The 14,004-nt window shown below is 43.2% G+C and overlaps 1 protein-coding gene across 7 annotated transcripts in view; it reads right to left on the bottom strand.

Annotated features, from left to right (window-relative positions):
• The window catches only part of oxr1a (oxidation resistance 1a), a 186,959-nt gene that overhangs the window by 27,205 nt on the left and 145,750 nt on the right, over positions 1-14,004 (bottom strand). For all 7 annotated transcript variants that reach the window (XM_074654604.1, XM_074654603.1, XM_074654606.1 and 4 more), the window contains one exon: positions 1,821-1,973. In XM_074654604.1, the coding sequence (XP_074510705.1) occupies positions 1,821-1,973 (153 nt within the window). The remainder of the gene's footprint in view (positions 1-1,820; positions 1,974-14,004) is intronic.

The following is a 14,004-nucleotide window of genomic DNA, read 5'->3' as shown; positions in this document are numbered from 1 at the left end:
TGAAAGATTTCAAAGCATTTTGTTGTAATGACTTTCCTTCCAACTGCCTTGTTTACGTCTGCCTCAGTTAGTGATTTCATATATTGCAGTGAATGGCATAAAAGGGTGCAGAATTAGCAACTGAAACAGCAAAAGATTATTATGTTTTCACGGTGAAGTAAAATAAACTAAAAGAGGTCATTGCAGACGGTTATTGTGCAGCAACTGGATTCTGGTCTGCTGAAGTGGAGTATTTTGTATTTTTTTGCTGATGACTGAATCTCAACAGAAACACTTGATCTTTGATCGCATTGATGGTTTACAACACCGAACATCAAACCGAGAAAAAAGAAAAAGAGCCTTAATGTGGAGTCTCATCATTACTTTTCATTTCGATTCCACATCTACAGCTAAGCCTGTTGAAATATGTTGAGTACCTGCAGCTGGCAGCTGTGCCGTCTGACTGTATATTTAGTTAGAAACCAATACAACCACTTCTTCCCCTATTTCCATCCGGCACTTTCAGGTGTGGTTTTTTTGCTGACCACAGTTTTGCTTTTGACTACGAGCAGCTTCCCCAAAGCAGTTTGCAGCTGTCTGTCTGCCCGTCACATGACCCAGGAGGATGCAAAGTGCCCGTACTCATAAATGTGTTTATCTTTTATCATGTGACCAGGAAATGTTTTGGGTATGTAACATTAAGAGCTCTGAACCAAGTGATCCAAGCTTTAGTTTTGTCACACCTCGAGTACTGTCCCGTCATTTGGTCATCCGAAGCGAAGAAAAATAAATTAAAAAAACTCCAAATTGCTCAAAACGGAGCCGCCAGATTAGCTCTCCGTTGTTCAATGCACATAAATGTTTTTCAAATGCACTGTAAACTCTCACGGCTTCCTGTAGAGAGCAGATTACAATTCAGTCTTCTGATCTTCTTCAGGAATGTCTTAAATGAAACTACAGTATTTTACCACCTGATTCAACTGTCATCAGGCCATTAAATAGGCGTTATCAGTCACTATAAGCACCATAGATGTAGGTCATTAAGGGCTTACTACGCCTACTACGTTGTAAAAGTGAAAGTGAAAGTTAAAAGCAACACGTTCTAACATGTTGTAAAACTGAATGAACCGTTATGTTTTGAACAAACAAAAAGGCTTCTTTAGGTTTAGGCAACAAAACTACAACTTCTTTAGGTTAAGACAATAAAACTACAAATTCTTTAGTTTAAGGCAACACAAGTACAACTTCTTTAGGTTTACGCAAAAAAAACAGTTGACACACATCTATGGGGCTTACAGCGACTGATAACGCCATTTAATAGCCTGACAACAGTCTAATCGGCGGATTTTACGGACCAAGTAGTGTACATCAGTGGAGAACATAATAATCTGACAAGACAGGCCAGTTCAGGATATGTTTTACCACTTAGGCCGAGAACAAATCTCATTCAAATCAACTGTTATTTACAGAGCTATTACAGGATGGAACTCTTTACCAAATCAAGTTATTAAAACAAATACCAGAAGCACTTTCTAGAAAGCGTTAAAAGAGAATCTAATGCAATTAACTGCATGAATGAACAGTTAATGATTCTTCTGGCATGCTGATATTTCATTTATTTGTTTCTATGTGGAGTCATAAGGTTTGAAATATGTATACCTCAATGCATGGAATTTGCTGGCATAATTTTTCTATAAGATAATGTGAATACAGTGATGAGATGTTTGAATGTATATAATTGTTTGTGATTTCTGTGTCGGACACCAGAAAGACTAGCTGGCGTCATGGCGTCAGCTAATGGGGATCCTAATAAACTAAACTAAACTAAACATGTATCTCACCTTGTCACCAGTGATGTACTTGCAGTTGATCTTGAGGAACTTCTCTGTGAGGGCCTCTTCCTCCTCGGAGGTGGATGACACCACTCTGGACTGGCGCAGGGAGGAGAACACTGGAGGGTGAACGCCTTCTGATCTGGGGGCGCCATCAGAGTCCTTGAGATAGGATGGGGGGGGAGCGTGGACAGTGGTATGGACATTTGTTAGTACATGCTATTATAATACATATGATCTGTTCTTGACTAGTTGGTCCTTTGTCACAAGGGACATTTTAAAGTGAAATTAAGTGATAAATCCAACACTGACAAAGGCAAAACTGTAAAAGCTTCCACTACACACAAATATCTACAGTATACGAGTGCATCGTGTCTAAATCTCTAAACAGCATTCAACCAAACAGACTAAATAATAAGCACTGTCGAACAAGCAGAGCGTGGTTCACTTGGTACTACATGGTGTAACTAATTTGTGTCTCATTTCATCAAACTAATGCGGTTGAGTATCTAAATGTATTATCTATAAATAAACATATATTTTCTGCACAGCGGGACAATCGGGTTAAGAAGAGAAACCCAATGACAAGCCAAATGAATGAGCCTCCTGTGTGCCTGAGCTTCACACGGGCAATTAGGTGAAAAACATTCATACGAGAGAGACGATTTAATCATTGTGCTTTCGGCACTACTTGATGCCTAGTTAGTGTTATTTTGACTCAACGTGCCCTCAGGGTCAGGGGCGGGTTTAGGAACTGTTGAATGGGAGGGGGGACTGGGGAGCATGTTTATAAATGTAATTTAATAATAAGTAAGTAATAATATTAGGTAATGTAAAGCCCTGATTCTCTGTAATAACAATCTATACATTATTAATAGTTACATTATTTATTTGGTGTAATTAATGAATGTCAGACAAAGTTCAACGTTAATGTTTTTTCAGATTGCCCGGTTGGGCCAGTGGGTCAGAAATCTACTTGCCTGAAGTAAATCTTTACTTGCCCCTATACATATTGTCATTTTCTCACAAGTGCCCTATCGGTACTGCACACACAACTCTCAACAGAGAATAGAAGGAAGCAAGATGGTGCACTCCTCAGCTACTTTAATCATCAGTTCCGGAAAAGAAAAAACAGTGTGTTTGATTCTTTTTTTTTACCACTTGCCCGATCGGGACAGTAAGTAGCTAGATTTACATGCCCTACACATGTTATTGCCCCGGGCAATCCTTACTGTTGAGCCCTGCCAGAAAAACAACTGTAAATATTGTTATATGCAAATAATTTCAATTAATAGCTGCTATTTTCAGTCAATGGGCTCCTGCACACAGATGTAAATGGACTTGCATTTATATATCACCTTTCTAGTCTTCCGACCACTCAAAGCACTTCACACTACATGGTAGCATTCACCCATTCACACACATATTCATACACTAATGGCTGATGGCAGAAGCTACCATGCAAGGTGTCAACCTGCCCATCAGAATCTAATCTAAATGCTCATTCACACACCGATGGTACAGCCTTCGGGAGCAATTTGGGGTTAAGTATCTTTGGCATGTGACCGGAGGAGCTGGGGATCGAATCCCCGACTTTCCGATCGTTGGATGACCTGCTCTACATCTCACCCAAAGCCCCAACAGTCGTTTGTAGTCGTTTTGTCTCTCTTTGAGGTTGTTTTTTCCTCTCTCATCGTTCTTTTATGACTTCGTGGTTGTTCGATTGACTTTCTAACACGAACAAGACGTCCAGGGGCCTTGAGCCTGCACGCACTGGGTCCATTCAGTAAACCATCCATGACACTAACACACTCCACAGCCAAGAAAGAATGTAAATGGTGTCTCAACTATGTTGTGACTATTATTTGCTGACGCATACACCATCTATAAAGCTATTTTGTTACTGCTTCTTCATCTACGCCGGGGTAACTCTGCAAGCTGCCACAGATGATGCGTCTGCTGGGCCGGAAACACGAGGTGTGGTGGGTTTGGTGTTTCTAACTGTTGCCATGCAAATGTCTGAGCCATGGGGAGAGACTGACTGAAGTCTATCTGAATAACGATCCACAGGGACAACTGTTTGACCGGGAGACATTTTGCAGGACAGAGCTGGTCTGATTGACTGAACGAAGCTCCGCAGGATGGACCGTCTGTGACACTGAACGACTGCTGAAGGAGTCAGATCGGATGGAAGGATGAGAAGAAGCGAAGGATGGGTGAAATATGGACGAGACGGGAGTAGAAAAACTGCAGCCGAAGCAACTAAAAAAGGAAAGCGATGTAAAGCTGCTGTGAAGAAATAAAGAGACGAGGAGATAAAGAGAGCTAAAGGCAATGAACGAGAGTGATTGGAGCAAGTGAGGACAAAGAACAAAAGGGAAAAGGAGGACAGAGAAGAGTGTGTGTGGGAGTCGTCATCGAGGGGGGATTTCGACCGGGAGGGGAGGGCGTCAAAATCCGACGGAGAAGTGCAGTGAAGAGCGGTGAAGAGCTTAGAGAAGAGAGCCCGAGCCCATAACAACTGTCTGCTGTCCTCCTGACACCCACCCCCACACCTCCCCCTCTCCGTCTCCCAGCGCGGTCGACAAACAGCCTGCAGCTACTGACCCACACCGACACAAGCAGCCCAGACACTGGCAGCCAGGGAAGGCTGAGGGGGCCGGGCCAATCTGTTACAGCCAAAACAAGCCTCTCTGAACAACCAGAGGAGGAAGGGACCTAAAAATGTAAATGGAGATACGGAGGAGAGAAAATAAATTTCAAGAACATCCTTAAAACAGAAAAAAATGCCTGATCTTCGAGAGCATCTACTGTTGATGAATTTCAGATCTGAGGTCCAGCTGTTGAGGATGAGGACGGCTCGTCATCCACTTAAACTGAACACACCGCACCTACACAACTGCACTCAATCGCTCCACTTCCCAGCGGCTCACTTCCCAGTGACTCATTCAAGCTGGACTTCCTGCTCCGAGGTTAAATATGAGAAGAGGAGCAGCTTTTTTTTTTTTTAACACTGACAAAACGCACCTGGAACCAGAAACACACACACATTGTCCACATGTGCAGCACACACCTGGGTTTAAAATGAGCAGCTACAGGTGTTTAAAATGAGCAGCTACAGGTGTCAAAACATGTCGTCCCTCGTAGAAACACCGTCTCCCGCTACCTCTTATTAAATCTGGCACATCAGAGAAATGGGTGTTATGTGTTGGTAACAAAATAAAACCCATCACAATATCCCACACAGTCCACATAGAAGAGGACTGTGAAGATGCACTCGCTGTCCATGAGCTAAGAGCTGCAGCTCAGGAGGCAAAACAAGGTGATAGGTAATGATTTCTTTGGGTATAATGCATAGACTGTATATAAGAAGTGGACGTGGTCACCGTGACGTCACCCAGTGGTTTGTGGACTGCCGTTTTGAAGCCTCGAGTTCGGCATTTTTGACTGTCGCCTTCTTGGATTTTGGCCGTCGTAATGTTTTTTTTTTTTGCAACCAGAAATGACACGAGAGGGTGGCGCTAAGTACAACCAAACGCTGAATGAGACATTTTAAGGCGACCAAAATGTTACAATTAACTTTCATGAACTTTCTGTGAAAGAGTTAAAGTTGTAAGATGAAAACACGGACAACTCCCAGACCGAACAACGCCGTGGTAGCGACCTGTCAATCACAACCCGCCCTAAAGCATCCCCTGCTTTAAGGTCTATTTGACTCTAAATAGGACTATAATTTACTAAATGAACATCATGCTGTATTGAAAAAGACTTGAAACTAGCGACTGAGACCATAAACTCCTGTTTACAATGTTTACTGAGGTAATAAATCAAGTGAGAAGTAGGCTCATTTTCTCACAGACTTCTATACAATCAGACTTCTTTTAGCAACCAGAGGAGTCGCCCCCTGCTGGCTATTAGAAAGAATGCAAGTTTAAGGCCCTTCCGCATTGGCTTCACTTTTCAGACCCAGAGGTTGCCTGCTGGTATAATGCCAAATATTGACTTGCAAAGCAAAAGAAAAAAAAGATAATGTTGCATTTGTACATTATGTTGCTGTGTTGGATGACTGTCTGAAATCAGAGGAAATACAGTGAAAAGAACAGTGAGATTAAGTTGGTCTATTTAATTGGCTGTCAATGGTGGCATATTGTCAAAAGCTGACAATCTGTCCCTTTATTCATCTTTCAGTGTGAGATTCTAGTTGAGAAAAAAATCACCAGGACATAGCCCATGCACGGGACCTGAATGATGGAGACGTTGTGATGATCACTGCTGCAGATAAATTCTTCATTCCCATCCTAGGTAATCTCCTTAGACAGAACCTGCACAGTCATGCTACATCAGCGACTCATCACCTGATCCAGAGCTCCAATCACATCCCACACAGATCAAGCTGCCAACTCCTCTCTCTCTCTCTCTCTCTCTCTCTCTCTCTCTCCCCCTCTCTCTTCCCTGTGGTTCCTCCATGACTACCTGTGCTGCTTCCTGCTACACGCTGCTATTGGCTGCTCTCTCTCTCCCCCAACACCCCACCTCCAGCACCAACCATCGTCACTGTGAGCACGTTAGCATGCTGACATTAGCATTTAGCACAAAGCAATGCTGTGCCTTACAGAGCAGCTAGCGTCGCTGTAGACTCATGTCAAAAAAACGACACAATAGCAGGGTATGTACACTGAACAGAACCTTTTCAAATCCTGCACACTGTATCTCCAAACACACAGGAACACTGTGTTCATCCACTGGAAGAACTTAAAGGGGAAGTACGCCCCTTTTCAAAATTCATACATGTTATTCCTACGGTTTCAGACAGTCCAAAAAATATTAGTAAACATGAACAACTCTCTCCCAAATCCAAAAACTAGAGTGTCTGCCAGTCTTCCCTCGAAGGCCTCCGTGTTGAAATGAAAGGCGCTGTGCGTAGTGGGCGCGTAGTTAGATAAAATTCAGAGGTGCGCGACCAAGCGCCGCGACAACTTGCGGAGCCTTCGCCCACCACACGAAAGCCGCGATGATGAAATTTTCTTGCGCACGCACCTAGTGACGGCTTCACTACGGCGACCATAAACCAGGCTTTAATCAGACAATTTGACTATTTGGCACAGCGGAATACATATACAGCTGACAGATCATTAAATCAATTTTATACTATGGATGGTAAGACAGCATCACCCTGACACAGCCACCTCACATATTTCAAGTGAATATTGCTTTTCCGGGCTGCTGCTCTCTTTGCACTACTAAAATCCTCCAATATATGACCAGTGTTTGTCCTGCACTGGCCTCCACAGCATCCAATATTTTCGCAGCTGGCACTGGAGTGTGGTATTGTGAGGGATGATAGGAAACTCACCCGTCTCTTTATTACGCCCCATATTAAACCTTCAACTTCACACAGACTTTTCATTGAAACTGCTAAACCGTACAGGTAAGGTAGGCAAGGTAAGGTAAGGTGACAGACAGCAGGCGTAGAAAAGAAAAAAAGGGCAACGAACTAACACAACCTCACTGAAAAATCCTCTAATGAAGACAAACAGACTTTATTTGACCTCATTTGAGGTGAGCCACGACTTGGCAGTGTCCTGAAGTGACCAGATTCCAAGTCAGTCTTGGAAACAGGATTTGTCCAGCGTGTGTGACATCAAAGAGAGAGGAAGAGCGTAGTGCAGCATCGTAGACTGGCTGCAGCACTGAAATCCAAAGATGAAAGAGCTGCTGTGCCTCAGACTGTGAGTAACCGCTGTGGGGGGGAGGAGGAAGGTGGGATGGATGAGTATTGAAATGGACGTACAGGAAGAGAAAAGCTGAGGTGAGATAAGGTGAGGAGGGGTGCTGTGGGGCCACCAGGAGCTTGTCCCTGAGGGTTTTGTAGAGGTGGATGGAGCATGGCATCACAGTGATCAACTCTACAGGAAGCTGCTGACTGATACTGACGGCGGGGACAGGAGATGGGCGTAACGGTGTAACAGGACAGCTGTGGTGGGGCTACAGAAATCAATATCCGTTCAGTTTCCGACCAATGTTTTCTCTCAGTTGTTAGTATCCATCCATGATAATAACAACGCAACTACCTATCACCTTCTGACTCCGGTCAACGTATCCTCACACAGCAGTTTGTATGATTACAACGTCCAGCAACACGCGACGCATGTTTCAATTTCCACTCGTTACATGCAAACATTCTTTTCAAAATAAATTCAGTCTTAACAGGAAACAGCTTAGTTAGGTTTAGTCAGCAAAACTACTTAGTTAGATTTAGGAAAATATCTAAGTTTGGGCAAGCCTCCAGGAAGAGTGCTGGTTGTTGATACTAATTTTCGTAGTGGCCAAACGGCGGTACTGCAACCTCCGTGTCCGTCACGTGATGCCATTGGGCCAGAAAAGACTTTTCCCATAGACTTACATTGAGAAAGGGACGTCTGTAACTAAGCGGATCATTTGTTTTGAGGTGAATCAACTTCCTAGTACGAAGACTTGAATAGTCCCTATTTAAATCATTAGGTCCTAAAAGTTGTAAAGTTATTTCCCTTCCTCCGTTCATGTTTATGAGACCCACACTGAGGCTGGAGCGAGGGCTGGGAGGCGGAGTTAGCAAGCCGCGATGACAGCGTGACGGCTGTGATCCCGTGACCAAACCATCTGACCGAGGGGACGCTAGTGTGCCTGCTCTATGGGCCCAATGGATGCGGAAGATCCGGGTACTTTTCCACTCGGAAGACGAGCCATTTCGGCATCACGCGCCACTGAGGAACTTTCATAGGAATGAACGGGGCCCCGCCTCCAATGCTGTATCCAGTTCACTTAATACATACATGGGTTTGGGTTTAAATAACTCCAGGAGTGGTGTAACTTTAGTAAAGAAATTTACGTGACAAATAAATCAACGTTGACCTCTGGTTTCAGAGAGGACACAAACAGCAGTCTCCTGAGCGAAAGCCCGTTTTTTTGTTTTTTTTAACCCACCCATCCACCCCAACCTCCGCTCTTTATACTTCCTGGTTCACGATTAGGTGGCTTACATAAGAATTGATTTCATGGGATATATACAAGAATCACAGTGCATTACTTTTCGTAGGTATAGCTACGAACTGTGGATGAGAACAGCCTGCTATGGTATGGATGGGGTGGGGGGGTGGGTGCACAAAAACTACTTTACTCTGTGTGTTATGTATATTAGCAGCGGCGGTTCATACACTAACACACATCTATACGTTTGTATGAGTGTGTGCATTGCTGTATTCTTCATGCATATGGACACAACTGGGAGAAACCAGTGAAAAATAAGCCTATAATAATAACACCTATATATGCCAACATATAAAAAGCATCCTATATTCATCTGTGGTTATATTGAGCATGGAGTGCTGCATAATATATGGTATTTTTAATAAACATTGCTCTATGCAGAACTGTGAAACAATGTCACTAAGAATCATTTATAGATATGCTGATATGAGACGAATACAAATATTCTCCCTCATAAAAAACTCTTGTTTGTCTGTAATCAGATGCTCCACGGCCAAGAAAGAATCGAAATGGTGTTTCAACTATGTTGTTCTATTATATGCCGACACATACGTACACTGTCTATAAAGCTATTTTGTTACTGCTTCTTCATCAGTAACTCTGCAAGCTGCCACAGATGGTGTGTCTGCTGGCCCGGAAACACGAGGTGTGGTGGGTTTGGTGTTTCTACCGGTGGCCTGTCGCCATGCAAATGTCTGAACCTACTCTACCATGCTGCACTACGCTCTTTATCTCCCCCTGATGTCACACACGCTGAAAAAATATCCTGTTTCCAAGACTGACTTGGAATCTGGTCATTTCAGGACACTGAGAAGTCGTGGCTCACCTTAAATGAGGTCAAATAAAGTCTGTTTGTCTTCATTAGAGGTTGTGTTAGTTCGTCGACCGTCATCTTTTCTACGACTGCTGTCTGTTACCTTACCTGTACCGTTTAGCAGCTTCAATTAAAAATGTGTATGAAGTTGAAGGTTAATATGGGGCATAATAATGAGACAGACACATTTAGTATCACCCGGGAAGGTTTTTTGTCGAGGTGGATGGAGCACGGCGCCACAGTGATCCACTCTACAGGAAGCTTCGAGGGGGGTTTACCGACACTGGTGGGGACAGGAGATGGGTGTAACGGTGTTAGATGACGGCTGTGGTGGGGCTGCAGAAATCGATATCCTTTTAGTTTCCAACCAATATTTCTCTCTCAGTTAAAGAAGAGGAGAAAAAAAAATCTGGCTCCTGTAAAATATGGCTTCTATCCAAGCCATAGTGTGGTAGTGAAGGACAATATGAGAGGTAATAAATCAATAAAAGACATTCTGCAGTACTATTATCAATGCCATTCCCTATAAATGTGTTATTTAAGAATATGTATATTAGTTGCTTTTGTCTCTATGTAATAATGAAGATTTCAGAGAGGAAGTGTGCAGGTGCCACCCGGCTTTGACCTTGTCAGTGACACATGGTGCAATCAAAATCAATCCATAGCTCCACCGTGTGGGCATGGCCGTGTTCTGCAAGAGGGAGCACACAATGGTTGGGATTCATCAAATGTCAGTAGCCAGAGGTACTCAAGTACAGTCTGCGCTGTTGTTCATACAGCCCGATGCTCGGCAGACACCCTGATGAGCCCATGGGCTGTAAATGTCCTTCTAAAAAACAAGAAGATCATCATTTTTATAAGCTGCAGTGGGGAGAATTGGAGCAAATATGATTAAAAAAAGTTATCTTTATAAAACAGCCACTATATCCTGACATTAGTGCATGAGACAGGTAATCTAAAAAAAAAAATCATGTGCCCTCCGGTGCTCCTAATGACATCTGCAAGATTTCACAGGCCGGAGGAAAACAACCAATCGGAGCCGAGCTGGAGCCTGCCGTCTCTGAGCAGCTGTCAATCACTCGTGAACTCTGATCAATCGGTCAAACTAAGTGGCGCTGATCAAATATGAATCAATATTCTGTTACTGTAATGCCTATTTCTCTCCTCAAATGTTTTCAGAAACATCTTGTATTGTGTTTAGCTGTAAAATAAGAAAGTTTGTGACCCGGCAGCCATGTTGAGATCAGTTGAGGACATACCAAGCACCGCCCAACAGCCGGAGCACAGCCAATAGGAACGCTCTCTCTCTGAAATGACCTGTGATTGGCCAAAGTTTTTTAAAAGTTTTTTTAAAGCCTGAAAACAGAGCCATGAGGAGGTGCAGACGTCTCTCTCAGAACACTTGAATTACAATATGCTGAAAGGTTATTATGGAATTTTTGCCCAATGATGCCAAAAACATTCTGCCTACTGCAGGTTCAATCACAAGATTCTCGCTAAAATATGGTAGGATTTTAGGAGATGACACCTGTTCACCTGAGTGAGATCATCCCAAATGCAGCACCAGAAATATAGGTAATCTAAACTGGTTCTACTTCCTCCATTACTAATTTTAGATCGCACCCCAGTGGAAGAGAGGAAGGAAGGAAGGAAGAAAGAAAGGAGGGATGCAAAAGAGGTGCCAAAAGAGGAAGAGACCGAGAAGGTCACAGTAGTAGCTGTGCCACCACGGTGAGTAAGCATGTGTGTGTGTGTGTGTGTGTGTATCAGTGTGAGCACGAGGAAGGTCTGGATAGGACAAAGAGGACGCGCCTGCCCACACAGATGACCAGAGAGCAAGTACGCCAGCGAGCCGGTGGCTGCCAAATAATCCCAACGACAGCAAGACCGCCAGCCGGAGAGTCAGCCAGCTACCCATGCATGCACGCGCACGCACACACACAGACACACACACACACACACACACACACACACACACAGTCATCCAGACAGCCAGCCAACGATCCATGCCTGCAAGATGTGTTACTTTTTGCTGCCAGTACCAGCAGGCCAGCAGGCAGACCGAGAGCATGAAGAGACTTCAGAGCTGCCTTATCTGGCCTTTAGCTCTGTCACAGAGACACTGAACAACATGGCTGGATGGGGGGGAAACTTTTACCTTGCTAACTGAAGCATGGGCAGTCTTGTATGAGTGCATCAACGCATATGATGGATTCATATTTTGCAGTAGATACTAGGGGTGGGGGAAAAAATCGATTCACCTATGTATCGCGATTTTATTTTTTATAGATTTTTTGACGTTTGTTTAAAGTCAATCTTTAACACCACACCCTCCTCAATGGATGTATTTAAAAGGAAGCATGGGGTAAAAAGACCTAAAAGACCAAATGATATATGATGACATCTGGGGCGATACAGTAATACATACACAGATGCTTCAAAAATGCTAGTGCTTAATCCAATTTAAGGTGTTAAACAGGTTAAACTATTCCAAAAGTAGAAATTTCACAGCATCATCCCTGAGGAGTCTGCACAATGTGATAAATGTTATTCTGCCAGAGGCACTTTAAAGCGAGAATATGTAACATTGGAAGGAAAAACTAACACATTCTTCCTTTAACAAACGAAAAGTTGAATACATAAGAAATGAAACAACTCAGGGGTTTTACTGCTTCAGTCTTAGTTGGTCTGGTATGACTAGTAGCATATGGTGGCTAGTGTTAGCAGACTTTAAGGATAGTTTGGGTATTATATGAGGTACTTATCCATAATTAGTGTATTACCTACAGTAGATGGCGGTCGGCACACACCCAGTTGGGAGAAACAGGCAGGAGTACCGCAACAGGAGCAAAGTAATGTAGTGCTGTCGACGGGAACGGCAGAAAAACTTATTTTAGCCACCTAAAAAAAAATCAGTATCAGTTTGAGTGTATTCTAGAATATTTTCACCACTTTACCTTGCCATCAGACAGCCCTTTCCGACGGGGAACTGAAGCCATTGGATACAGAGGCATCTATGCTCTCGCCAAAGCCACCAGACTCCATTGAAAAAAACAGTAATTTGACCTCGCAGAGCACAGGGGTTGCTAGTCTACCGCTGCTTCGATCGGTTAGTTAGTTTATGTTATTGTGTGACTTTGTTGAATCTGAACTAACCAAAGTCACACAACAACAAAAGAAACAGAAACAAACTAACCGACAGAGGCAGCAGTAGATCAGCAACTCCTGTGTGCCCTGTTTTTTTTTTTCAATGGAGTCTGGTGGCTTTGGAAACAGACTATATAGCTCTCTCACTTCAAAACACCAAAACTATTATATCCCCTTAAGCTAGATATTGTTTTAATAGACATTACTGAGTCAGTTCACTGACTTTATGGCTCTTCTACACATGTGCTATGTCCATTCCAATCTGAATGATAACTCTTTATTTAAGTTGTGTACTTTTTCCTCTTCTCTTCATGTTAAACTATGTGTTTTGGAGGGTTCACCACGTTCTGCGTTCTCGTGTACTGGCTTTAATTTATGGAAAACTGATGCATGCAACTGTGTGTTAACACTAGCAGGGCTTCAATAAAAATGACAAATAAATATGATTTCAGTTTTAAATGAATAGCCACACAAAATACTCTGCAGTGACAAAACATCAGTTATGTTTAACGGCTTTGATTATTTGACAGGCTATTTGAACATCTAAAAAAAAGGCTTTTTGAAACATCTGGTGCTGGATCAGACTCTTTTTACATCCAAAAGTGAAAGAGAAGCATCTGAATGTCGTTTCTCTCGTCAGCGCGTTCGTCTTCTTCATCATCAGGGTTATACTCGCTATTTGCTTCTTGCGTTGCCGTTACTATACACCTCCCAGAACCATTTATTTAGATAATATCCTCTTTGAGACGTGCGTGCCGAGCACCGCAATTGGCTTGTAATTAAAAGATGCCGGGGATTCTGGAGTAAAAAAAATAAAAGAATCCGAGTGAGTTATTAAGGTCCTTCCTGTGGTTTAAAAATCAAGCAGCACCTGGATGCTTCTATAAGACTACCAAGTAACACATACAGGGAGAGAAAGAGATCGGAGTGTGCAGGCAGGCACACACAAACATGCACAGTTGACAGATACAGACACACACTTTCACACACACACACACACACACACAACGCCTCCACAAACACATACAGAGTTGGCACATCGGGTGAGGTAATGTTCCCTCCCTTCTGCCTTCCAAGCACACTTCCTCTGCCTGGAATAATTGCTGCCTGGCTGCTTGTCTGGGAAAGCGAGCAGCTCCGTTCATTAGTTGCTCTAAATATCAGACACGGCATCACTTTTAAAGGCTTAATTTCACCGCAGTCGCA

This window comes from Sebastes fasciatus, chromosome 12, assembly GCF_043250625.1.
Source record: "Sebastes fasciatus isolate fSebFas1 chromosome 12, fSebFas1.pri, whole genome shotgun sequence".
Taxonomy (NCBI): Eukaryota; Metazoa; Chordata; class Actinopteri; order Perciformes; family Sebastidae; genus Sebastes; species Sebastes fasciatus.
This window is presented reverse-complemented; position numbering and strand designations above follow the sequence as displayed.